Source organism: Eucyclogobius newberryi, unplaced genomic scaffold (genome assembly GCF_026437365.1).
Source record: "Eucyclogobius newberryi isolate DKJ021-1_F unplaced genomic scaffold, fEucNew1.0.hap1 SCAF_11, whole genome shotgun sequence".
In the NCBI taxonomy this organism is placed as follows: Eukaryota; Metazoa; Chordata; class Actinopteri; order Gobiiformes; family Gobiidae; genus Eucyclogobius; species Eucyclogobius newberryi.
In genome coordinates this window covers 17,340,289-17,362,203 of record NW_027315735.1, presented here as the reverse complement: position 1 = coordinate 17,362,203, position 21,915 = coordinate 17,340,289, and the positions used below count along the sequence as shown (strand labels likewise).

Sequence of the window (21,915 nt, the reverse complement as noted above, 5' to 3'; positions counted from 1 at the left end):
TTTTGTAGTTTTTTAGAATGACAAGTTAAACGTTTCCCTATAAAGTGGATGCATACGCTATGATTAATAGAACTAAAAAGTACTTCTGGACAGTTGTCATGATCATTGAGAAATCCTAAAAATATTAAAAGACAGAAGAATAACACAATAAATATCTACAAAGAACCTTGAATGACGAAAATAAGAATTGTGACCTGTGAAACGGTCCAAAAACTTGTTTCTATAATAATAAAAATCTTAGCTCACAATAGCACAGTTTTTAAATTTATAATGAGCTGGTACACCATCCTTTGCTTCAGGACAAGGTATATCTGGATCAGCTAAAGCCTGTAGAACCAGAGAAGGCTCACTATCTGCAAATGTCACAAGAAATGTAAATGTTTTCGATCATATTGTTCCCTAAGATGGCGAGAAATGTGTCAAATACATAGCACTGGTGAGCAAGTTTCTCTGAAGCTGATTGCAACACAAAGCACACCGCATGAATATGATCTATTCCATCATCAGTGAAGAGTTTGAAGAACTTATTTGTCATCTCTCTGTCAGTCGTGATGTCTCTTGTGTCTCCAAATCCCGGAGCATCGATGATTGTGAGTGAGTAGTTGATTCTAAATCTGTCTTGATGGTTTATTTTATAGATGGTTACATCATAAGTCTGAGCATTTTCCGTGAGTTTGAACCGATAAGAGTCAGTCCATTTGACCCCTAAGATGTAGTTGATCATGCCATCGATGAGAGTCGTCTTACCACTTCCCCTTGAAGTATTACACAGCGGTTTTCCATTTTGCACTCCTCAGTCCTCACCATAAACATATCTTGTACACTCAGATGATCCCAGTTCCTCCTCTGTGATGGGGAGTTTGTATATTATTTGTATTTCTGAGTCTTCAGAGATCTTCTCACAAGTTTGTATGATACGTTCTGTAGTCCATGACCTGGTTATAGTGGAAATCTCTTTACTTGTGCCATTGTCACCACAATCACAAAAGACCCTGATGGTGGATGGTGCCAGTGGATCAAGTCCGAATATCAGCATCTGCTCAGAGTTGGACACCTCTCACTTCCATTGAACTTCGCTTCACTTCCCTCTGCAAAACCCCAAGGTGTAATTCCCTGTACCGGTTATCCACCAAAACTCCCATCTTATGTTTTTTTTATCACTTTTATAAGCACAATATAAATACATGTATTAAATAAAATATTATCTTATCTTAGTTTTAAGATTATCTATAAGGTCAATAATCTCTCCAAAGTATCCAGTGTCTTTTTCCAAAGTCATTTCTTTGTAAACCATTTCCTCGTAATTTGCCTTCAAACTGATCAGAGAGGTCAACAGAGACTTATCCATGCGGTACTGCTTCAAACACATTGGAGTCATTACTAACAATGTCTTGAGAGCCTAAGGAAACAGAAACACAAAAAGAGAGTCAAGTTCAAGTGCATTAAGTTAGTAATGGCAAAGTTATAGCAGTGAAGTTGTGTCCACCTTCTCTCTATAGTCATGCTCAGAAGAATCAAGCAGCTGTGGAACAAGACTGCACCAATTTTTCTCCACAAGTTCTTTATCCAGGGATACTCTGGAGTACTGACGCACTCGCTCTTCAACTGTGTGATCCAGCTCAGAGTCCAGGCTTGTACTAGATATCTGCTCCTAGTATGCAGAACACCAGTGAACAAATAACAATTTACTGGGATTGTCTTGAGCAAAAAAAAAAAAAAAAAAAACAGTAGCGTTACCTTTTCACTGATCAGGTCATGTAGCAGAGTGGCAATTCGTGTTCGCAGACTTCCATTACCATCCCCTCGAAACACCTCCGACATTACCTGTAGACCGCCATTTGACAGAAAATGTTGCTGTGCAAATGGGAAGTTCCGCAAAAGGGAAGCAACTGCAAAAAGGACCTATAAAACAAGAAAATCATAATGCATTATTATTTTTTTATAGCTTAGACAATGGTAAGAAGAAGAAGAAGAAGAAGAAAGGAATAAATCACCTTTTTCTGAACAATGAAATGTTCTGTTGTAGCCAATAGTGTCAGTAATGTTTGAAGAGCACCACTTTCCACAGCTTTCACCTGTACTGTTGGGTTGCTAAAAGAAAATCCAAATGAAGAAAACATGAGAAAATATTGTTCATTTAAAAACGATCACTTATCACTTCTGTCTACCTGGATAATGCCGATCCCAAAACAAAGGCAGAGCTTTCTTGTAATCTTGAATCAGAGCTGTTCAAACCCTCTAAAATGAAGACAAGACCACCCATGGAGCAGAGATTTTGAGCATTATCCACCTAAAACATGGAAACCAGATTCAGAAGATTAATTAAATATGAAAGAATTTCATCTGAACATTTATGGAGAGCAGGGGCCTACATCTACATGGATCAATCACTGTTTTTGAGATAAATCTCCTATCTGTAAATCTAAACATAGAACCACAAATATCTGTGTTCATGGTTGGATCGACAAATAGTAAAAAAATAGTGGCTTTTTAATATATATTTTTTCAACTGACAGCAATCTTGACAATTATGAGAACATTATGCATCAAGCTTTGATCCACTTTAATTTTTGATGTCTGTGAATAATACTTACAATATAGTAATTACAGAGATGTTAAGCAGATAACAGATAAGTGCAGTATGACAAAACTCAAATTGTACTATTGATTTATGACCTGCCCAACATATTTTGTGAACCATTTGATTAATTTAGAACACTGCATGAATGCAACCTTTGTAGATATTATTTATTTAATAACAAGTGGATGAATAAATAGCTGACCTGGTGCACCATATACTCAAGCTCATGCAGAATGTTCAATCTCTCTTCTGTGGAGCGGCTGCTGTTAAACTGGTTCAGGAGCCGTTTTAATATCTGGCCATCACAGAACAAATGAATATGGAAGAGATGAATTAAATATAGTTGGATTGATTACAGCTGTGTCTGTAGTACACAATTACCTGTGCATCAGTTTCCACAAGAAGATCCAACTGAGCCATGTCCTTCTTTAGCTCCTCCAGTGGTCGAAACTGAGATGACACAGACTCTTCCTGGAAATAATAAATAAACTGCAATAATAAATCTATAACGTAAATATTTGTGCACATGGGACAAAAATAGTAACAAATTGCATGTGTGCGTGCATGCGTGTAATATAATGCAGTCTACTCCTACTTGTTGATCCAGGGTTTTGTGGATAGTCATGTCTTCCTTAATTTTCTTCATAGCTTTTTTCAGCTCATCAGGGTTCATAAAGCTGGGTCTGTCTTGAGTCTCACTACAATGCATTAAGGACGATTAAAAATACATACAATTTTGTCCAAATAATTTTCCATTTGATTCTTACCTATTTTGCTGTGTCCATTTTAACTGCTCCTCTCCCAAACGAACCTCCCTTTGTCCCGTTTGTAAATTTAATCGGACGTGTGAACCAGATGGTACAGCTTGACCTGAAAATAAAAAGTTTGATCCTTGCACGCTAACCTCTTGTGAGTAGTTCAGAATAGAGTATTTTACCCGGTTTGAGAGTTTGCCATTGGACTGTGGGATGGACCACTTCCAAGTCCCCTTTATCCTCTTCTTGAACTGTAGTCTCACTTTCATCATCAGTGTCTAATATATTGACTTCGTCTGTGTTATCGACCACTGTCAAGGCACCATCCAACTACAATATAATAGATTTATATATATTTACTATGAATAGAAAGTACAGATTTACAGTTTGTTAGGGTAAATGGTTTGATTTGAAGTGATAATAGACCATTTCTTTGACTACTATATGGTCAAACTTCTTACTTCAAAAGTTACTCATGTTTTCTGGTTATGGTTACATTCTTTTGCATTCCACTGCCTTTTAATTTTCAACAACAAAAATGTCACAACAATCTTAAAGGTGCCTTGTGTCGCTTTTCTGGTGGATAGTCCGCCACCTGCTCGTCTACATGGAAATCTTATTGCTTTGACTGGAACGTTACACAGTATGGCCTTAATCTCCATGGTGATAAACCAGACCAGGTTTTGGTCACATCTGAGTGTCGTGCGAGCCAACATTAAATGTTAAATATATTTGACCAATAATACCTGAAATGTAATTCATGCAAGCCAAACGACGAGACGGGCAGGTGGCAGGAGACCCCTCATCAGAAATGTAAACATAGTGCCACTTCATATTGGTTCAACTGACTACACATGGTCACCTTTGTTTCAGAATTGACAGAGACCTACGTACCCTTTGACAGGCTGAGTAACAGCAGTGTAACAGCAGAACAAGTGTCAGGAAGCTAAACCTGACTTTTGCGAACCGTCCGAGAGGCATGGGACCTGTAAAACTATGTAAAATAATACACGACTTGAATGAATAGGCGACGACTTATAAGTTTAAAAAAAATAGATTTCTGCATTAAGACCACCGACAATTTTAAATGTAAGGTTTTGATTCAATCTTACCTGCTTTAAGATGTTTTAATTGGAAGAAAAGTAGAAACTTGCAGTTGAATTTGTTTACGTTTCCCACTTCCCACTTCCGCAGACTTCCTGTGCGCTGATTGGTCCACGTGAATGAGTCTTCTTTTTCACGTCTTCCACAGGCGTAAAGTGAGCACTACCGCCTCCTTTGAAGAAGAAAGGTTCACCTAAATATGGTCTACGTTTTTTAATACAAAATATTAAACATAGAATAAGGAACAAAATAAGACACAGAGAGCATTCAAACTATTTACAAAGTCCTTTATTTTCATACCGTTTTAATAGAAACAAGAGACATGTCATGTCATAGCTACAGGTTTTAATTTTACAATATACTCTTTCTCCTAAAAGATCAAATTACAAATACAACAAGTAAAAAGATACACAAAATCATCAACAGGTTGCGTATAAAAGTTATTGCTGCGCACATTGGTTTTCCATGCTGTTACTAGATTTGACATGGGTCACCTCTACCGTTTTCTGCTTCCTTCTTCTCTCTTCTATAACATTCTGCTGATGTTTCTCCTCTGTCTTCACGTTACTGTCAGTCAAACAGGAGCTACAAAAAGGTGAACAAAACAACATAAACAAAGTAATGGAATAGAAAATAAAGGGATATTAGTATTAATTCATCATAAAGGAACGATTGAGAATAAATAATTTCTCATCAGGGGACAAACCTGGGATTGTGGATAACAACAGGTTCTTCTGCACTGATCTTCACTTTTTTTGTTTGTCTTTCCTCTACTTCAGGATCTAAAAACAGTTATTAGACGTATGTATTATCATGACATCATTTTGCCATCATGTTCTTTACCTTGCTTAATGTGGACGTTTTCAGCAGCTGAGGGAAATACAGTCTTTGCATCAGAGTATTTAGTCACATCCATCACCACTTGAACCGGCTGCTCGCTCTCAAGCTTCTCACAGGAAGGCACGCTGTCCACTAAAAACTTTTCTATCTTCCTCTTTTGGAGTTTATTATTTTTTGTTTCTAGAGATTAAAACAATGTTAAATAAATAAAATAAGCAATCAAAACAACATGCAGGAAATGTATTTCAAATTACCTTTAGGTTCATATTTATGTTGGAGCTCTTCAACGCGCAGCTGCAGCTTGATCTTGTCACTCTGAGTCTACGTAAATAGAAAAACTGGTCATTATTTTACACATTTCACAATTTAAAACATTTCTAAATACATTGCCCAAAACAGTATAAAATAAAATTGAAGGTCGAGATGTCCGTGACCCACGACCATCAGAAATGAGGATGGGAACGGGAAAGGCAATAAATATGAATAATAATTAATATTCATCATGGTTAAAATGAACAGAGGGAACTGTATACAAAGTATACGAGCAACAGCACCTTCATACCTGTTTGTGCATCCGTTCAACTGTAAACAGTTTCCTCTCCAGCTCAAGAGCTCGCTGGCTCTCAGACAAAGACTTCATCCTCTGCAGAGAAAGCTCATCTCCCAAACGCTCTGCATCTTTACTAAACACAACACAATCGTAATGACAATGAGCCATGCAATTAATTCAAATAAAGCCAATCGTTACAATTCCAAGTGCAAATGATCTTACATGGAGTTGTTGAGCTTCATCTTAAGCAGGTCAGTGTAGTAAGTTTCATCTTGACCATCAGCGTTCTCTCCTGAAGCCAAGCTTGGCGCCTGAGCTTTTAACATCATCTACAATTAAAATACATAACACAATACATTTGAGTGTTTGCCACAGATATGTTGATAGGCCAGCCAAGACAAACTCTTCCTATATTTTAGAAGATGTATGATACTAAACCCTCCTTCATTCAAAAGTGGAGGAACTGACTCACCAGGCTCTGGCTTGTGTTGAGACTATAAAAGATAATTTTAAAGTATAAATCCCAATTGATAATAGATTTGCTTTTCTGTGCTTTAAAACACAGTACAGAACCGGTTTCATGATCATCACACCCAGGGGTATTACATTTGAATACAAAGTGTATACTCCGAGCCGTGATTATAATGTGTGCTTTAAACAGAATCCTACTGTTAAATAGAAATCAAATCACAATCACAATGCCTGTCATAATAAACGGTATTAGATATTTTTCAAAAATTGCGCAGGCCTAAACAGCGCTCACCTCCACTTTCTCAAGCCTCTGCAGTTTGGACATTAGGCTTTGGATCTCCCCGTTCTTCTCCGAAACCATGGACTGCAGTCGTTCCAGTTGAGCAGGATCAGCTCGAGAACTTTGTAGTTGCATAAGTGTTGCTATTTGAACCTATGTGAGACAAATCGACACAAATGATTTAAATAAAATAATAAAACTGTATTTGTAAGAGCTACAAGAGTACCTTGAGTCGTTGCATCTGCTGTTTGCTGAAGGCATACTGTTTCTGCAATGACTGGTACTGGACCTTCACACTGATGAGCTGCTTCTCCATTTCTGCACGCTTATCCTCAAGCTAAGACACAGGATATCACAATAGTTTTTGTGTGGCTTTATGAAGGTGGTGAATGCATTTTTCTTTTACCTCAGCAAAAAGAGAGTTGCCTTTGCTATTTGGATCGTGGGCTTGCTGTAAGAGCTGATCCAATTGCACCTGTAAGTCTCTGTTGGCCTCTCGTGATTTCTGTAGTCAAAAGCCATGATCAGAAAGGATATGCAGAAAGGGAGTCTGCATTGTGGTCATACAAGCAATATCATTTTCAATCTGAGTGACTAAATAATTGCAGCTTACTTCCAGAGAGTTAAACCAAGAGACTGCTTCCTTCTCTCGATCCTCCTTCTCCTCTGTTACTCGTTCTAATTGCCGCTGTAAATTCCCATTGCTGAGTTCCAGCTGTTGTTCTCTGTACTGTAACTCCTGTAGAGTTTGCTCCAGCTCCACCTGAGAGACAAAGGCTCAAGCATCAACAAGCTTTGACAGCTTATTGACAAAAGTGACGATTATTTTATTGAACACTACTGGTGCTCAATATGTTCATTCCAATTGGACTCTGGTATGAAATAAAGCATGTAAAACGGTATACAACCAATTCATGCATGCAGTAACCTTGTTGTTCTCCAGGTCCATGATCTTCAGCTGCACCTCAATCATCTCTGAGGTCATGGAAGTTTGAGCTTGTTCATTCAGAGCTCGCAGTTCCTCCAGCTTATTATTTAATGTCTCAGTCTGCACCTCCAGCTTGTGTTTGAGCTGCTTCTCATTCAGCTGTGATTCCTCTAGAGCAGACTGCACCCTATGGACCTGAAACAACAAATGCACAACAAACATGAAACATTCACCACCACTAAATAAAAGAAGCTTTTGCCTCAACATTTTAGTACAAATGTTTAGGTCTTACCTTATTGTTGAGCTCAGTGAGAATGACATTGTGGTTTCTCTCCAAAAGTTCCTCTTGCTCTTGAAGCTGTCGTTTCTGCTGATTTTTCACACTATCAAACTCAAACTGTAGCGATTCGACAATCCTGGACTTCAGCTCTACTTCCTTGTGCAGTGAATACTTTTCTTGTTCAAGGACCTGTCAAACAAAATCAGGAATGCCAGTGGTTAAACATTTTAGAATTCTCCAGCTGAGCGTTGTAGTTCACACTCACCTCAAGTGCATTGGTCATTTCGACTCTCTGCTCGTCCAGTCGATTCTGTAGCTCCATCTGCTGATTGAGAAGGTCTAACCCGGCCTGGGCAGCCTTCTGCACCTGCTGCTCCGTCTCCCTCAGCTGGCTCTTCAGCCGCTGGATCTCATCTTCAGCTCCTCGCTCACACATCTGGAAGACCAGGGAAAGACAAGAGTGCATTTTCTTTGTGTCAGTTGAAATAGTTTAAGACTACATTTAGAGGGGCATCTATTTGTCATCAAGGTTTAATATCAATACATATCACGTGTAGAAGAATCGAAATAAAAAACGTGTGGTTTCGAAACAGTAATAATTAAATTTGTCCACACAATAGGTTTTATTTTTTTCTTCGCTTCGTGCCCAGGCCTTTTGATAAAGAAACAACTGTTACAGAGATGAACGCACCATCAAACTCGATTGCTGTGGTTAAAAAACAGTTACAGCATATAAATATAAACGGTGTCTGTTGATTTTCAACCTTGAGAAAAACATGTAAATATCATTTACATGTGTTTTTACTAACGGGTAAACCATGTAAAATGCTAACGTTAAAGCTAACGTGCAACCCGCAGTATAAACAAGCACAGAAAAGGAAAGTAGGCTGAACAAAGATCGTTCAAGCTACGAGCCAAGGATATAATTACAAAATCAAAACAAAAGTAAAGTTTACTGTTACCTTGGGAAAGCTCAATCCTACAACAACAGACCGCCACAGTTTGAATTGTTTTGTTTGTTATCGCGAGATGTGTGCACAACCACGACAAGTTCTCCTGTCTTTGCCAACAGTGCCGTCCTGCGGCAAGAGAAGAAATAGCACTCCGAGCATCCTTCACATGTGGATTAAATTACATCTACTAAATTATCCAGTTTCTCCTTTACCTGGATTAGCCTTACTTCTGTAGTAATGGTGTAGACCTATTTTAGATCTGGTTTGCCCCAAGTTTAGACCTGGTATTGTCTACTATAGATCTGGTGGTAGTCGGAAGGCTAATTTTTTTTTAAAGGAGGTACTTTGTGTGGAAAGTTTGAGAGCCATCAATAACTAGGTTCTGAAATCTGAGAAAGAACTAATATAATGTATCTGTTGAGCTTGTATACTTATGTCTGAATGATATGCTGACTGGTACTTGACTGGGTCTGACGAATAAAAAAAATGGAGAATAAAGTTGAACACTTCAGTTTAATCCAGCTCTCATCACACTCAGTTTCAAACATCACATATTTAAATCACAGCCGTTTTACATCATGGAATGGATATTAGAACATCACTTCATGTCATAGTTTCATTTTCAATCTCACAAATCTCATGTTGCATTCAAAGCAGTGAATGGATTGTGTCATCTGATCAGGAGAGGTTTTAATAGTTTCTTTTATGGATCAATATGAAACAGCTAGTGTTAATAAAATCCTCTGTGAACTGTTAAAGGAATTATCAGTCCAGTATAGTCTATAAAACATTTCTTTATTCTCATATTTACAGTTACCCATGTGTTTTTCTCATGCTGCCGCTATAGAGGCATCATCAAGCTGTCGACCTTGAGGCTAGGGAAATAAGAGACCAATTAGGTTTATTTTATTTCAACAAGACAAGTGCTGGGGATATGAGTTACCTTGACGAAAATGCGATGAGGCAAGAAGCGCCTCAAACTCTGGGTTGTTGTGGCAGGACATCTGGGCAGGTTTATACTGAGTTGTGGTAGTGTTTGGTAACCAGCCATTAGTGGGTAAAAATTATACAATATTTGATGCTCAGAACCAGGGAGGATCCGAACGCGAACCTGTAAATCAAAGTAATTTGATTATTGCAGGTCCTATTGCAAAAGGACAAGGATTAACTCAAATGTGAGCGCAATGAAATTACATGTTGCACAACACAAAATGTTTAAATTTTTAAAGGTGCACTATGTAACTTTTCTGGAGAGGGCCTGCTGGTCTTCAAATGTATCCTTCACAGTGGAAACAAGCTGGTGATGCCCCAGGAGAATTTGGGGGACCTGGGGCAAGACGGCTCATATTGCCCACATGGCTCACATAAAATAATAGGCTGATGGTCTGTTTCTGGGCCCCTAAAACTTTTGAACCCAAGAAAACTGACCCCCTTTTCCCCCTGCCTGCCCACAGTAAGACAGCATGTAAACTGTAATTGAATAAATGTATGATTCATTCCATACTTCAGAAGATTCAGGGCAAAGGAATAACATCTACATGGAGACAAGAAAGTGGTAAACCTTCCACCAGAAAGGTTACACAATGCACCTTTAAAGAATACCTGTTTCAGTCCAGAGAACATAAAGGCATCAGAGGGTTCCACCGCCATCTCCACCTCCTGTACCAGAGCTGTCCTGTTTTCGATATGGTACCGGACTGGAAGAGACTCTCTGACCCTCCCAAATGAAGGCAGATCTACCAGATTCACAATAAAGTTAAAGCACAATGAAATAAAAAGTAAAAATATCTAACTCACACAAACCTGCATGAATATAAAGAGGAACAGACTCCAAATGAATGTGAGGTAGAGTGACAGTGGTCTGGATGAGAGGACTTTCTGAAGGAGATGATTGCCTAGAACACAAACATAAGTTTTAAATAACAATCGCACAAAACATTGAAATTTGTCTTTGATTACCTCCGCCATAATATTGAGTACTGTCCGGTTGCCACAGCATTATTGTTGTTGGTTGAAGGTGGACAACACAGGCAGAAACACTCACTAGCGCCTTCCCCTGTCTCCAGGACCGCTGTGTGCACAAATGCACAATTAAATTTTTATACAGACAAGCATCTCAATTATTAAACATAGAGGAGCTGAAATTATTGACTACTTTTCTCTAACTGTGACTTCATATCCGGTGTTGTGCTGGTCAAACTGTGAAGCTCCAAAGAAGAGGAAGCCAACAATATCGGCCATGGAGAGGAAGAGAGCACATCTGTCATGAGGAGGAAAGGGATGTCCACTGAGACACGCTCTAGAGGCTCCAACTGGAAACATAACACAAAAATCTGTTATTTTCTCTTTTTTTTTATTTTCTTTAGAGTTCCTGGTTCAATACATACCTTAGTTGAAACAAACTTGACAGACACCTCAAATGGGATGACAGTCTCTACTGTAACCGTTTCATCCTACAAGTGAAAAAATGTACATTAGAAAACAACATGAGAAAAACAGCACCATGTTGTCTTTTGGAATAAGACCTTGTGGCATTTGCAGATGATCTGTCTTCCTTCCACAGTTGTATCAATGCTGTAAGCAACATGAAACAAAAATATCCTCTGCCCTATTGTCGAACACCTAACAAATATGCTTTTCTCAAGCTGCAGACCAAGAACATAAAAGAAACATTTCATGAATTGAAGAAAATGCAGCATAAAAGAACACTATTGTTTGTTTGTGGCTTACCTTCTCGTCTGGATTCAAGTCTCCTAAAGGTATGTCAGGAATGAGTGCTGCTGCAGAATCGTCACAAATCTTTGACCCCTCAAGAGCAACATGTGTGGCCTGGCTGAGATTTGCATCCTGGCCTAGTGCATAAAATAAAATAAAAATGAATCTACTGCATGATAGTGAGTGTGAGAGAAGCAATGCACAATGCATATATGGAACCCCTGTTCTACCTGGTTTTAGGCCAGCAGTTAGTCTAACATCTTTGGCCACGCCTTCTTCTTGTGACCGAATGGTGACACTGAGGCAGTACATTTCATTATTGAGCACTGGAGGCTGGTGGCTGAGCTGTACGGATATTTTGGGAACTCTGGAAATTATCCTAAGAAAAATAAGAATAGGTGATAAACACTTCTGTTCTGTAAAAGGATACAACACACAAACTGCTTACATTGTACTATGCTGAATAGTAATAGTGTCCCAATCCAGTTCTTGATTTGTTTCAAGACTCCTCCCCCAACGTCGCGATGACCGACTGGCCTGCAGAGCTTCATGTGTGGAAGCAATGTCTCCACCTGCTCCTCTCCAGGTCAGAAAAACACAACGGCCTCTGTCGCTGCCCAGCAACAACTCAATACCTGTCATCTAAACACACAAGGAAACTACAATTAGCAATTGTTTCTTTGAAATAAAATCAAAAGTACCAGTAAAAAAGAACCAATAAAAAATACACGTATTAAATGAGATGGCGTACCTCAATCTTTTTGCCAACATCCTCAGTTTTAGCGACAAAGCTAAAGTTATAGCACTTTGTTTTCCCTGGCAAAAGGCTCATAGTATTCTGATCTGAAGACTCTACAACACACCACTGGCTGTACTCCTAAATTAAGAAATGAACAAGGAAATTGTAAGGAAATAATAACAATTATATTATAACATTGTAATGTTAATTGACATAATTTAAAGTACCTGGTTGCTAAGACTGACAGCCAACTTGTTGAAGGACAGAGGATTGGGACAATCAGCTTTGAGGAACACCTGTAGCTGGATGGGTTGGTCGACATGGAAACTGGGGCACTGAAACTTGGCTTTGCACTGGACTGGAGTCAAAAAGAAAAATGTGTAAGAGCAATGTTTTTGCTAAATGTGTAGGTAAAGAAGTGTCACTGACTGAAAGGAATGGTGTCTTGCACTTCGATCGTGAACTCATTAGCGCCAGCTAGCGCTATGCGGTCGCTCCACAGTGACTTGGCAGCATTGGCAGAAGAAGGGTCACACTCCAGCTCTGCATCCGGGACCTCATTCTTACAAAAGATAAACCTTTGTGAAGGGCCGTGCAACAAAATTATTGTATTTTTTATGTGATTCCTAATATAAGTACCTTTAAAACTTTGGTAAGATTCTTCTCAATCCTTAATTTTTGTTCTTCTTTCAAAGTGGAGGCTAGAAGAGAAGAAGACTTGTTTCAATATTAGGCAAGGCAAATTTATTTGTAGAGCACTAATATTACTATTACAGTAGTGAGGTTGCGTTTCTATTTTTGTTGATCCAAGTACCCAAGTACAAAGGTATAAAAGTGCTTTTGAGCAAAGGCGTCATAACGTACCTCTGCCCAGAAGTTCCATACAGTAAATGATGTAGTCTTTAACACTGGCCATAAGATACGCACATCGCAGAGCTGTAGTGAGTATGGCTGTCAACAGAGCCCACCATTTCTCAGTGCGATAGTCGCACATTACATAGTCCAACAACCTAGCAAAGCCAACACATCCATTAATGCAATGTAAATTTAGTGTTCATTGCACATTCTCACAATTGACCCTTCTTGTTACTTACTTGAGGGCTTTGGTGTAGTCTTTTGCGTGATAGTATTCCTCTCCCATCTGAACCACTGAGAAACGGAGATGGTTTACTTTGTGAACAATTAAATCAAAGGGAATATGTAACAAACACTTTCTTACTTAGATGGCTCTTCATCCGAGGGCACTTGTACTTCTTAAACTGAGCCACAGCATTGCTAAGAAGAGCTATTATCAGCTCCTGCCAAAGCAGCAATAAAAAAACTTTAGTGTTTGCTTATGTTGTAAACACCACATGTATATTATATACAAAATACACTGTAATATAATATTGTCATAGATTGTGTTTACTCACCGAGTGAGGAACATCTTTCTCTTTGATTTGCAGAGCAACTATTCCCGTCTTCTCCTTCTCTGTATCTGGGGGGTCTATGCCTGCAAGTACACCAAACTTTCAGCGTGTATGTACAATATATGTATATGTCAAGACTATTTATTAAATCATATTTCTCCGGTTCAGGACCAACTACGTACTTTGGTGGCCTTGTCTCCAGGGTCTTTGACCATAGAAGTCCAAGGCTCCGCTCAAGGGGTCACTTGTTGGATAGCTTACACCAGTCTGTTAGCAAAATACACAAAAAAACATTTAAAAAGGAGAAAATCATTCCAATATCTGGTTTACGCCAATGCGTCACCTGACAGAGTTGGTGAGCTAGTTGCTTTCGATCCTGGCTGTAGCATGCAGCTTGTTGATAGTAGAAACCTGGGTTTTGCGTTTGGATGGCTGTCAGACCCAATTTAATGGCTTCATCAAACAACTCACCAAATGACTGGAACCTGAGATATTGAATTAGAAATAAGAAAGGTTCAAATGTTGTTTAACCCATAACAAGTGTCACTATAAAAGGAGAACTTACTGTTTTGACATCCATGCTGCATGCTCAAAGGCCAGCTCTGCACTACCTATTTTTTTCTTACACAAGTCTATATGTTTCCTAAATTGTGCAATAGCATCAAGAGGAGTGTTGTGTTGAAAACACAAGCGACAGATCTGGGAAAACAGGAAGGAACATCGAGATCATAGGAATTTGGCAAATGTAATAATCAACTGTAAGATTGTTTTACCTTATAGTTTATAAATCCAGCCATTGTTTTGATTTCCAACATATTGGTCTCATGTGCTCTGAGCTCATGTATAAGACTGTATGCAGTTCTATAGTGCCTACAAGAGAGGACAATGAATTATTTGATTTTGACAAAAATAATAGTAGATTTATTACAAAGGCTTACTTAAGAGCGTTCTGTGTGTCCTGCTTTAGTTCACTGAAGAAGGCAATTTTGAACTGGTGTCTGACAAACAAAAGCTGTAACAATCGTAAATGTACAGTTGTTATTTTAACATATAACCTTTGCTATAAAGACAAAATGCATACCTGATGGGTTGTTTTGTTGAGGAACTCTTTGTGAGATTTGACGCGACGGATCTCAGTGTAGTAATATGTCTGAGCATGCTCATAGAATGCGTTCTCTAACCTGTACAATAATATAAGTAAAAGTAATAAAATAAAAATATAAATAAAAATAATTGAAATAGAAAACACAAAGCAAGAGAAGCCAATTACCTAATAATGTAGCCCACCAGGTGATCTGTGTGTGGCAGTACAAACAAACTTTTGCCTGACAGATCACAAGCATTGCAGAGAGCAGACGCCCTCTCAGATGCCACAAGGTCCTCCCCTAAGAATCATCATCAATCCGTTAGGAATATAACCCTAATAGACCCAATCATATTCTTTCGTTTGGATAAGATGGAATAATTTGTTTCTAGATTGAAATATGGAAGAACCGTCTTTACCTGGAGGTAGAGGCGTTTTCTTTTGAATTAGAACTACAGCAACTTTGGTATTTCTACCCTGAAGACTGGTTCTACAATACAAAATAATAAAGTAATTTACATATGCTACATATTTTACAATGTTATTAAAAATCATACTCATAGCACAAGGCACACCTGACAATCTCCACTTTAGTAGCACATTCAGACTGTTTTTCCTTCCACTGAGGATCGTCCCAATCCAACTCGTAGAAAAGAACAACCAGAGCTGGTACCAGATTCAGGTGTTTGTTCATCCAACCAGTTTTTAAGATGCCTTTGGGTATGTACCACTCATATGACGTCCGCTAGAAGAAAAAAGTGTGTTATATTATAGCACTATAATATAATGCAAGTCTAGTACAGGTCCAACATTTAAATTATTCAGCAGGTGAGGGCCGCCCCTGCTTGCTACCTTAGTGCGACACTTGGGATACTCGTGGTCTCCTGGGAGGACTTTGAAGGATATTGGAACTCTGTCTGCTCTGCGGTTAGCACAGAAGGCATCCCATATGGCTCTATGGACAGCATTGTACACAACATCCAATCCTGTGAGGGCCACAAAAGCCATAGGTCGACAGCAAAGCTCAGGGGGAAGTTCCCACTGAGAACAGGCCATCCTGATGGTCCCACTACTGTAAGTCCTACACCTGAACAGAAATACACAGTTCCATTGCATTAGCAAATTCATATTAGATATTCCTGAAAATATGAACGCTGTCTGCATTTATTTAGAAAGTGTCTGTATTAAAATCATGGGGGACATTGCATTTCACAATGAAATCAAAATTTGTGACCCATGCCACTCATACTTTTGCTGACAAGGCAAGCTTGTCACAAGACACTGCACATCACAGTACAGTTGTTGTTTACATCCTTATGACCACCGCAGATCAAGTTTTTTATGTTGGAATATGAATCCTGATAACTCAAGCACTAACTTATAAAAGCATTTATGTAATGTTACACACGGGAAATGTAGTGCACTCAGAAGGAATAAAGTGTATTCAGTTCAAATCCTCTCAATTTAAAGCGGAAGTGAGTTGAAGCCAACTAAACTTCGGTCATTATACGCATCGTCTCCCCTGTAAGGCACCTACTGAAATATAACGATGTCTTGTACTCTTTATAACTTGCATAATGTAACTATAGATATAATCCAGCCGCCAAGCTAGAGACGTCTTGGTTCTGGCTAATAAGCAGCTAATGACAGGAGCCTGTGGGCGAGGTTATCTACAAAAACACCTTTTGCAATCTTTTCAGATTCTGACCTTGAGTTATAGCCACGAAATAATCGCCATCCAATCGACTGTTCTTGTAATGGATTTCAACAACAACCTTCAGCTACATACTACCATTATTTTTGCGGATATTCATCAAGAAGGCGTATCGCTAGCTAGTGCTATCCGGTGCTATCGCCTGAAACTTAACCTAGTTTGCAACAACTTCCGGTTCAAGGTTTTCAAAATAAATTAACCCTGTTACGCTCTAATTTGAGCCTACAGAAGAAGGTACGTTTTTGACCTACATTATGATAGTAAAATGTGTTACACTGATTCAATAACAAATATAGCTCTTAATAAAAAAAAAATCTATTACTTTTTTTCCAAGGTATATAGGGACCACACTCATGACCACACCATAGACATTCATATTACTAAAACATAGAAAAGAAAATGCCTTTATCGTTATTAATGACAAAATGCGTGTTTTTTTTTCCATCATACACAATTTTAATACAATATTTAAATTTAATATACAAAAGTGAAATATCAATTACACGGTAATGTTATCACATTTTTTGTTAGGATCTCTTAGGATCTGAATGTGAAGAGGCCCTATAAGCTACAGTCTTGTGTGATCAGTTGTCAACTCTGGGAAGTTCCCTTTGCTGTACCCCTGTATCAGCCATCTGTAAGGTTAAAACTAAAGGATTGTTCATTTTTTTAGTGCAGTAGGATTTTGTGAGTTGGCAGGATGATATGTCTGATAATTCATCTTCAATGAGGTCCTCCCTGATGCCCTTGCGATGGAATAGCTCATCATTCAAATCAGAGACAATTTGCTTAACATCTTTGACGAGTGTGGACATCGAGCGAAGACCAAAGATGCAAAGCAGAAACACCAGACCAGCGCAGATGCCAGAGACGAAGTAAAATGCCACTTTCTCAGGAAAATCTGGACAAATGTCATGACAGCATTTTAAAAATAATAATACATCCCACATTGCCATAGAAGTACTTGTTGTGTTACTAACTTTATTATCTAGAATGAAGGTCTTGCCTTTGTGCATTTTATGCAGCTAACATATAAGTATATATGTGCCAATACCCAGCATTTCTATATCAACCCAAGATTAGTGAGGCCTGAATGGCAGGTGTAAAATCCACCTGTGGGTCAAAGCGACTAATAAATCAGTAAGAAAAGACCAATCTTACCATTAGTATTGTCCGAGTCCAAGATTATGAGGGGATTTGTTGATCCAAATCCTGCATCTTCCAGAAGATACCGGGGCACTAAAAAAAAGAAATGCAGTTTTATTTAAAACTGTAGAAAAATAAAGCAAGCTGATATTTATTTTACCCACCACAAGTGAAGGACACTCGCAGGTTCTTCTTGGTCCCTGGAAAACAAGGGTCTCCGAAGGTCATAACATCAGCCACAAGTGTGCAGTTCCCTCTGCCATGGCATCTGCGAGAAACCTTCCTCAAAGCCGTGGATGACATGCACTCTGTAATACATTTATTTGCTATACATTTATTTTATCATTATTGTTGTTGCAAATTGAAGTGCAATAGCAATGTGACACAATATAGGACTTCAAATTATGCCATTGACAATTGACAATTGTGGATAAGAGAATAAGATTGGAGGAAAACACATTTGTAAGAGATGAAGAAAACCAGAGGCAGTTGGATGATATGACTTGGAATATTCAGTGAAATCATGGTGGTATAATTATGTTTGAGTCATTTTCCCACCACTGTTCTGACAAGGCAATGCATGTATTTCAAAGTTTGGCCACTAGATGTCTCTGACCCATGTCCGTGTGAGACCCTGGTTCCTGGGGGCAGTTGGGGCTTCCATGTCGCAGGTGTCCAAATGTGGCTGAGTAGATGGCAAGAACTGTACTGTTTTTACAAAGCAACCTCAGACGCTCATTTTCACACACCAGTTTGGTTCGGTGGTGCTCTGGTGAGACATAAAACAGAATTATTATATAGAATAAAATTATATCCTCATTTCATGATGAACTACTGCACATTGTTTGAGGAACTTAAAATGATTGTTTTTGCATGTTTTGCAGACATACGTGGCTGGCACTTATATGAGACCTGGAGATATTTGGTGGTGAGTGGACACGGATCTTCCCCCAAAAACGGACTCAAAACAGGGACACGACAGGACTGCCGATCTTGACACGCTGATTGAACTTTCTGTTAACAAATGCATAAAAGAATATTACAAATAATTGAAATGCATACGTATATTACAGGATTGAACAGGCTGAGCTCGAGGGCAAAACACATCCTTTCAAGGGGTTTGATTGGACACATGAGGCGTTGCAAACTGAGAGTTAAAGTGTAGTAAATTGTGCACAAAGATGACCACATCGGTAGTTATAGTCGTGAAGAGAGAAAACTGTCCTCTTAAAGAGCACAACTGTTAAATGTAACTAAAAATCTCTCTCCAATCGAGCCCTTTACGTTTTCACCTTTTCGTGATAAATTTGACCTGCTGAGGAAACTGTATTTGCAATTCCTTACATACCTCAATAACCGCAACTGTAGAAATACAATTTGTGTCCTCCTCCTTTGTTCTGTTTGAACTGGCAGAAAGGCAAAGATGTGGGCTGGGGATTTGGCGTCCATAGAAAGCAAACAGGACAGCGACAGACGTCCTGAGTGGACACGCAATGGTGAGGATGTCATTTTCACAGGCATGGGCTGTGTGGTTTTTCAGGATGGAGTGAAGGTGAACTGGGGGAAAAATACATTGGCTAGATTTTGTTTTATAAGGACGAAAAACTTTCCCACATCATTATAGAGATGTTTTGTTCATGTGTAATTTACAGTTTCTAAAATGTACAATTATTATATTTTTCAGCCGAATGCTCCAAAAATTAATACATAATTAGATAAATAATGAGAGGCCACTCAGTCAGTTGTTATTACAGTGATGTCATTTGTTTTACCATGTCATTAATAGTGGCATATCACTTATATGTCATTAATGCATTTTGAATGCTGATGGATCGGAGGCAGTGCGTGCGTCTGGGGAAGAATGTCTCAGACACTTGGGACTACCAGTACAGGAGCTCCACAGGGCTGTGTACTTTCTCCCCTGCTCTTCTCCCGGAACACAAACTGCTGCACCTCCAGTCATGACTCAGTAAAACTGATCAAGTTTGTGGACGACACTTCTCTCATCAGGCTCATGAGTCTGACAGGGATGAGTCTGTCTACAGGAGAGAGGTGGACCGGCTGGTGTCCTGGTGCAGAGGTTACAACCTGGAGTTCAACGCCCAGAAGATGGTGGAGATGATCGTGGACTTCAGGAAAGTCACAGCCCCCCAGCCCCCCTCACTATCTCAGACTCCCCCATCACCACTGTGGACTCCCTCCGCTTTCTCGGCATCATCATCACCCGGGACCACAAGTGGGAGCTCACCATCAGCTCCCTCATCAAGAAGGCCCAGCAGAGGATGTACTTCCTGCAGCAACTGAGGAAAGCCAAGCTGACAGCGGAGATGATGGTGCAGTTCTACACGGCCATCATTGAGTCCATCCTCACCTCCTCCATCACCGTGTGGTACGCCGGAGCCACAGCCAGGGACAAACAGATAATACAGGGTTTTGTGTTGATCGGCTGCAGATTTCCATCTCTGTAGGACCTGTACGTCTCCAGGGCTCTGGTACTTGCAGGTCGGATCACCCTTCTCACCCTAGAAAATTTGAGCCACTCCCCTCAGGCAGGAGGCTACGGTCCATCCGAACCAGAACCTGCACCTGCCGCCACAAAAACTGTTTCTTCCCCTCTGCCGTTGGACTCATTAACACTTCTAAACACGTGTCACTTTAACTGATTTAATCAATCACTGTTGTGATTGTGCTGTATCTGCAATACATCTGTACATTTAACTGTACATTTTGTTTACATAGTAAGCCTTTTTATGCCTTTTTTAAAGCTTTTTATTTTTATCCTATGGTAAATTTTAATATTTTTTTTCTTTAATGCATGGCCTTTTTGATTTTATATATGTTGTTTTATTATTATTTTTTTATTTTTTCCCCATCTATTCCTTATTAAGAATATGAGAGGTTCTGTCTATAGGAGTTTTGTTAATAAGAGTTTTTCTATTAAGAGTGTTTTTTTTTTACACTTTCTATAAGTTATCTGTTCTCCTACTTCTGTATCTACTTGACAATTATAGGCTATCTTATCTTATCTTATCTTATTGGTCATTGAGGTATGTTGCACCAAATCACCAAAGCAATTTCCTGTGTTTGTGAATTTTGTTCATATGCAATGGCAATAAACCTTTTCTGATTCTGATCTGAATGTCGTTGTTGACTGGGTGGTGTTCTGTTGGCTGGGTGTAGGTCCCTGAGACAACATTTGGACTATGACCACACATGTGAGAGTGTCTCCCCTCCCATCGGTGTTTCCTGTTCTTGTATTGACGACGTGTGTCTCTGAGTGTGAGGCACTCCACTCCTCAGGGAGCAAACAAGGGGCAGTACCAGGCACTTGCTTACAATGAGCTATTATTAGACCATTGAAAACTTGAAGTGAAAATATCTGGCCCCTCATCACATGATGAACACATGAAGAATACACAACACATATCAAAATAATAAGCCAGCTGCATTTTACATTGGAATATATAATGGTGGAAAAACATACTTCTTGAATCAAAAGTTTAGCTTGTACAATAGTTTGGAAGTTCACAACCTGTTGGTCTATGACCTTAAGCAACATGGTTTCTTGGTATGAGTCGCACCAGCTGTCTTGCACAGGAAGGATGTCAGACATAGGGAAATTTCTTACAGCTTCCTTTACAAATCAAAAGTAAAGCAAATGAAGAAGTCATAAATTCCCAAATAAAGCGAAACTCACTTGAGAAGTCAGGGGCTGATGAGGTGATTTGTATTTCCAGAAAAATAGGAAGAATAAAGGTCGAACGCCACAGCTGCCATGGAGGTGTCATGATAACCTCTTTATGGCAAACCCCAGTGTTGCTATAAAAACTAGCACACAAAGAAAGCATGGTCAGTGGGTCAATGGTGCTTTTGTGTTTACAAGAAACAGCACTCCCATTTAGCCATTAAATGCACTGCTGAAAAGCTCTAGTGCTATTATGATGATATAATGGTTACGCTTGTATTTATTAAGGAAATTGTAAAAGTGCTAAATATTTAAGAAGAATTGTTGGCTAAATAATCTATAGCATGTGCTCCATATGGTTTAAAAAACGAAGAAAAAAGACAATCATAACAAAAACCTGGATGCATTAGGTGTAATACTGAGGATAAATTGAACAAAAATATAAAAGCAAGACTTTTGTTATATACACAAAAGACTCTGTTAACGAATCTGTCCAAATCTGTCTTACTGAGCAATTAATATTATTAATAATCCATCCCACCTTGTGGCATATAGATATATTGGCATGAATATTGCACAGGTGTGCCTTAGGCTGCCCACAATAAAAGGCCACTCTGAAATCGGTTATGCTTTATTAACTGGGGGGTCAGAAAAACCTGTCAGACTGGGGGGGGCAGAAAA

General features: G+C 39.0%; 4 protein-coding genes across 4 annotated transcripts; all 4 read right to left on the bottom strand.

Annotated features, from left to right (window-relative positions):
- Positions 1-567: 567 nt before the first annotated feature.
- sil1 (SIL1 nucleotide exchange factor) lies at positions 568-4,330 on the bottom strand. The gene is made up of 11 exons (XM_072436199.1): positions 4,231-4,330; positions 3,519-3,666; positions 3,349-3,451; positions 3,177-3,279; positions 2,963-3,052; positions 2,784-2,876; positions 2,169-2,290; positions 1,995-2,091; positions 1,738-1,902; positions 1,487-1,651; positions 568-1,399 (listed from the first exon to the last, which is right to left on the bottom strand). The coding sequence occupies exons 1-11, from the start codon at positions 4,315-4,317 to the stop codon at positions 1,202-1,204; spliced, it is 1,371 nt and encodes a 456-aa protein (XP_072292300.1). The 5' UTR covers positions 4,318-4,330; the 3' UTR covers positions 568-1,201.
- A 480-nt stretch (positions 4,331-4,810) lies between these two features.
- On the bottom strand, positions 4,811-8,786 carry spdl1 (spindle apparatus coiled-coil protein 1). Its single transcript, XM_072436188.1, has 14 exons — positions 8,752-8,786; positions 8,055-8,225; positions 7,802-7,978; positions 7,510-7,704; positions 7,195-7,344; positions 6,988-7,086; positions 6,808-6,918; positions 6,594-6,734; positions 6,053-6,159; positions 5,843-5,963; positions 5,535-5,601; positions 5,284-5,460; positions 5,147-5,222; positions 4,811-5,025 (listed from the first exon to the last, which is right to left on the bottom strand). Exons 2-14 carry the CDS (start codon positions 8,223-8,225, stop codon positions 4,881-4,883), a joined length of 1,737 nt encoding a protein of 578 aa, XP_072292289.1. The 5' UTR covers positions 8,752-8,786; the 3' UTR covers positions 4,811-4,880.
- A 450-nt stretch (positions 8,787-9,236) lies between these two features.
- trappc11 (trafficking protein particle complex subunit 11) lies at positions 9,237-16,553 on the bottom strand. The gene is made up of 30 exons (XM_072436178.1): positions 16,398-16,553; positions 15,542-15,776; positions 15,265-15,434; positions 15,109-15,179; positions 14,876-14,990; positions 14,687-14,786; positions 14,544-14,617; positions 14,379-14,475; positions 14,171-14,304; positions 13,949-14,090; positions 13,788-13,872; positions 13,609-13,688; positions 13,416-13,494; positions 13,291-13,345; positions 13,061-13,206; positions 12,836-12,897; positions 12,626-12,758; positions 12,424-12,554; positions 12,209-12,334; positions 11,906-12,099; positions 11,688-11,836; positions 11,473-11,594; positions 11,268-11,387; positions 11,130-11,195; positions 10,898-11,054; positions 10,702-10,813; positions 10,546-10,637; positions 10,345-10,478; positions 9,686-9,853; positions 9,237-9,617 (listed from the first exon to the last, which is right to left on the bottom strand). The coding sequence occupies exons 2-30, from the start codon at positions 15,743-15,745 to the stop codon at positions 9,573-9,575; spliced, it is 3,363 nt and encodes a 1,120-aa protein (XP_072292279.1). The 5' UTR covers positions 15,746-15,776; positions 16,398-16,553; the 3' UTR covers positions 9,237-9,572.
- Positions 16,554-16,954: 401 nt separating this feature from the next.
- Positions 16,955-21,388, bottom strand: LOC140346940 (protein eva-1 homolog C). Its single transcript, XM_072433174.1, has 7 exons — positions 21,247-21,388; positions 18,898-19,106; positions 18,440-18,563; positions 18,166-18,318; positions 17,714-17,857; positions 17,565-17,642; positions 16,955-17,304 (listed from the first exon to the last, which is right to left on the bottom strand). The coding sequence occupies exons 1-7, from the start codon at positions 21,335-21,337 to the stop codon at positions 16,988-16,990; spliced, it is 1,116 nt and encodes a 371-aa protein (XP_072289275.1). The 5' UTR covers positions 21,338-21,388; the 3' UTR covers positions 16,955-16,987.
- Between the last annotated feature and the right edge of the window lie 527 nt (positions 21,389-21,915).

Bases quoted from the DNA above. Each gene is read 5' to 3' on its own strand.
- sil1 (XM_072436199.1), bottom strand. From the start codon at position 4,317: ATGCCTCTCGGACGGTTCGCAAAAGTCAGGTTTAGCTTCCTGACACTT. The intron at 3,280-3,348 runs GTAAGAATCAAA...AATGCATTGTAG, and splicing joins AAATGGACACAGCAAAATAG to TGAGACTCAAGACAGACCCA. The intron at 1,652-1,737 runs GTAACGCTACTG...TCTGCATACTAG, and splicing joins ATGACCTGATCAGTGAAAAG to GAGCAGATATCTAGTACAAG.
- spdl1 (XM_072436188.1), bottom strand. From the start codon at position 8,225: ATGTGTGAGCGAGGAGCTGAAGATGAGATCCAGCGGCTGAAGAGCCAG. The intron at 7,979-8,054 runs GTGAGTGTGAAC...TTTGTTTGACAG, and splicing joins AAATGACCAATGCACTTGAG to GTCCTTGAACAAGAAAAGTA. The intron at 6,919-6,987 runs GTAAAAGAAAAA...CCTGTGTCTTAG, and splicing joins GCAACTCTCTTTTTGCTGAG to CTTGAGGATAAGCGTGCAGA.
- trappc11 (XM_072436178.1), bottom strand. From the start codon at position 15,745: ATGGCCTGTTCTCAGTGGGAACTTCCCCCTGAGCTTTGCTGTCGACCT. The intron at 15,435-15,541 runs GTAGCAAGCAGG...TTTTTCTTCTAG, and splicing joins ATCCCAAGTGTCGCACTAAG to CGGACGTCATATGAGTGGTA. The intron at 10,814-10,897 runs GTAGTCAATAAT...TTGTGCACACAG, and splicing joins GAAGTCACAGTTAGAGAAAA to CGGTCCTGGAGACAGGGGAA.
- LOC140346940 (XM_072433174.1), bottom strand. From the start codon at position 21,337: ATGACACCTCCATGGCAGCTGTGGCGTTCGACCTTTATTCTTCCTATT. The intron at 19,107-21,246 runs GTGAGTTTCGCT...TTTTTCCCCCAG, and splicing joins ATCAGCCCCTGACTTCTCAA to TTCACCTTCACTCCATCCTG. The intron at 17,643-17,713 runs GTGGGTAAAATA...TCTTTTTTTTAG, and splicing joins GCGAGTGTCCTTCACTTGTG to TGCCCCGGTATCTTCTGGAA.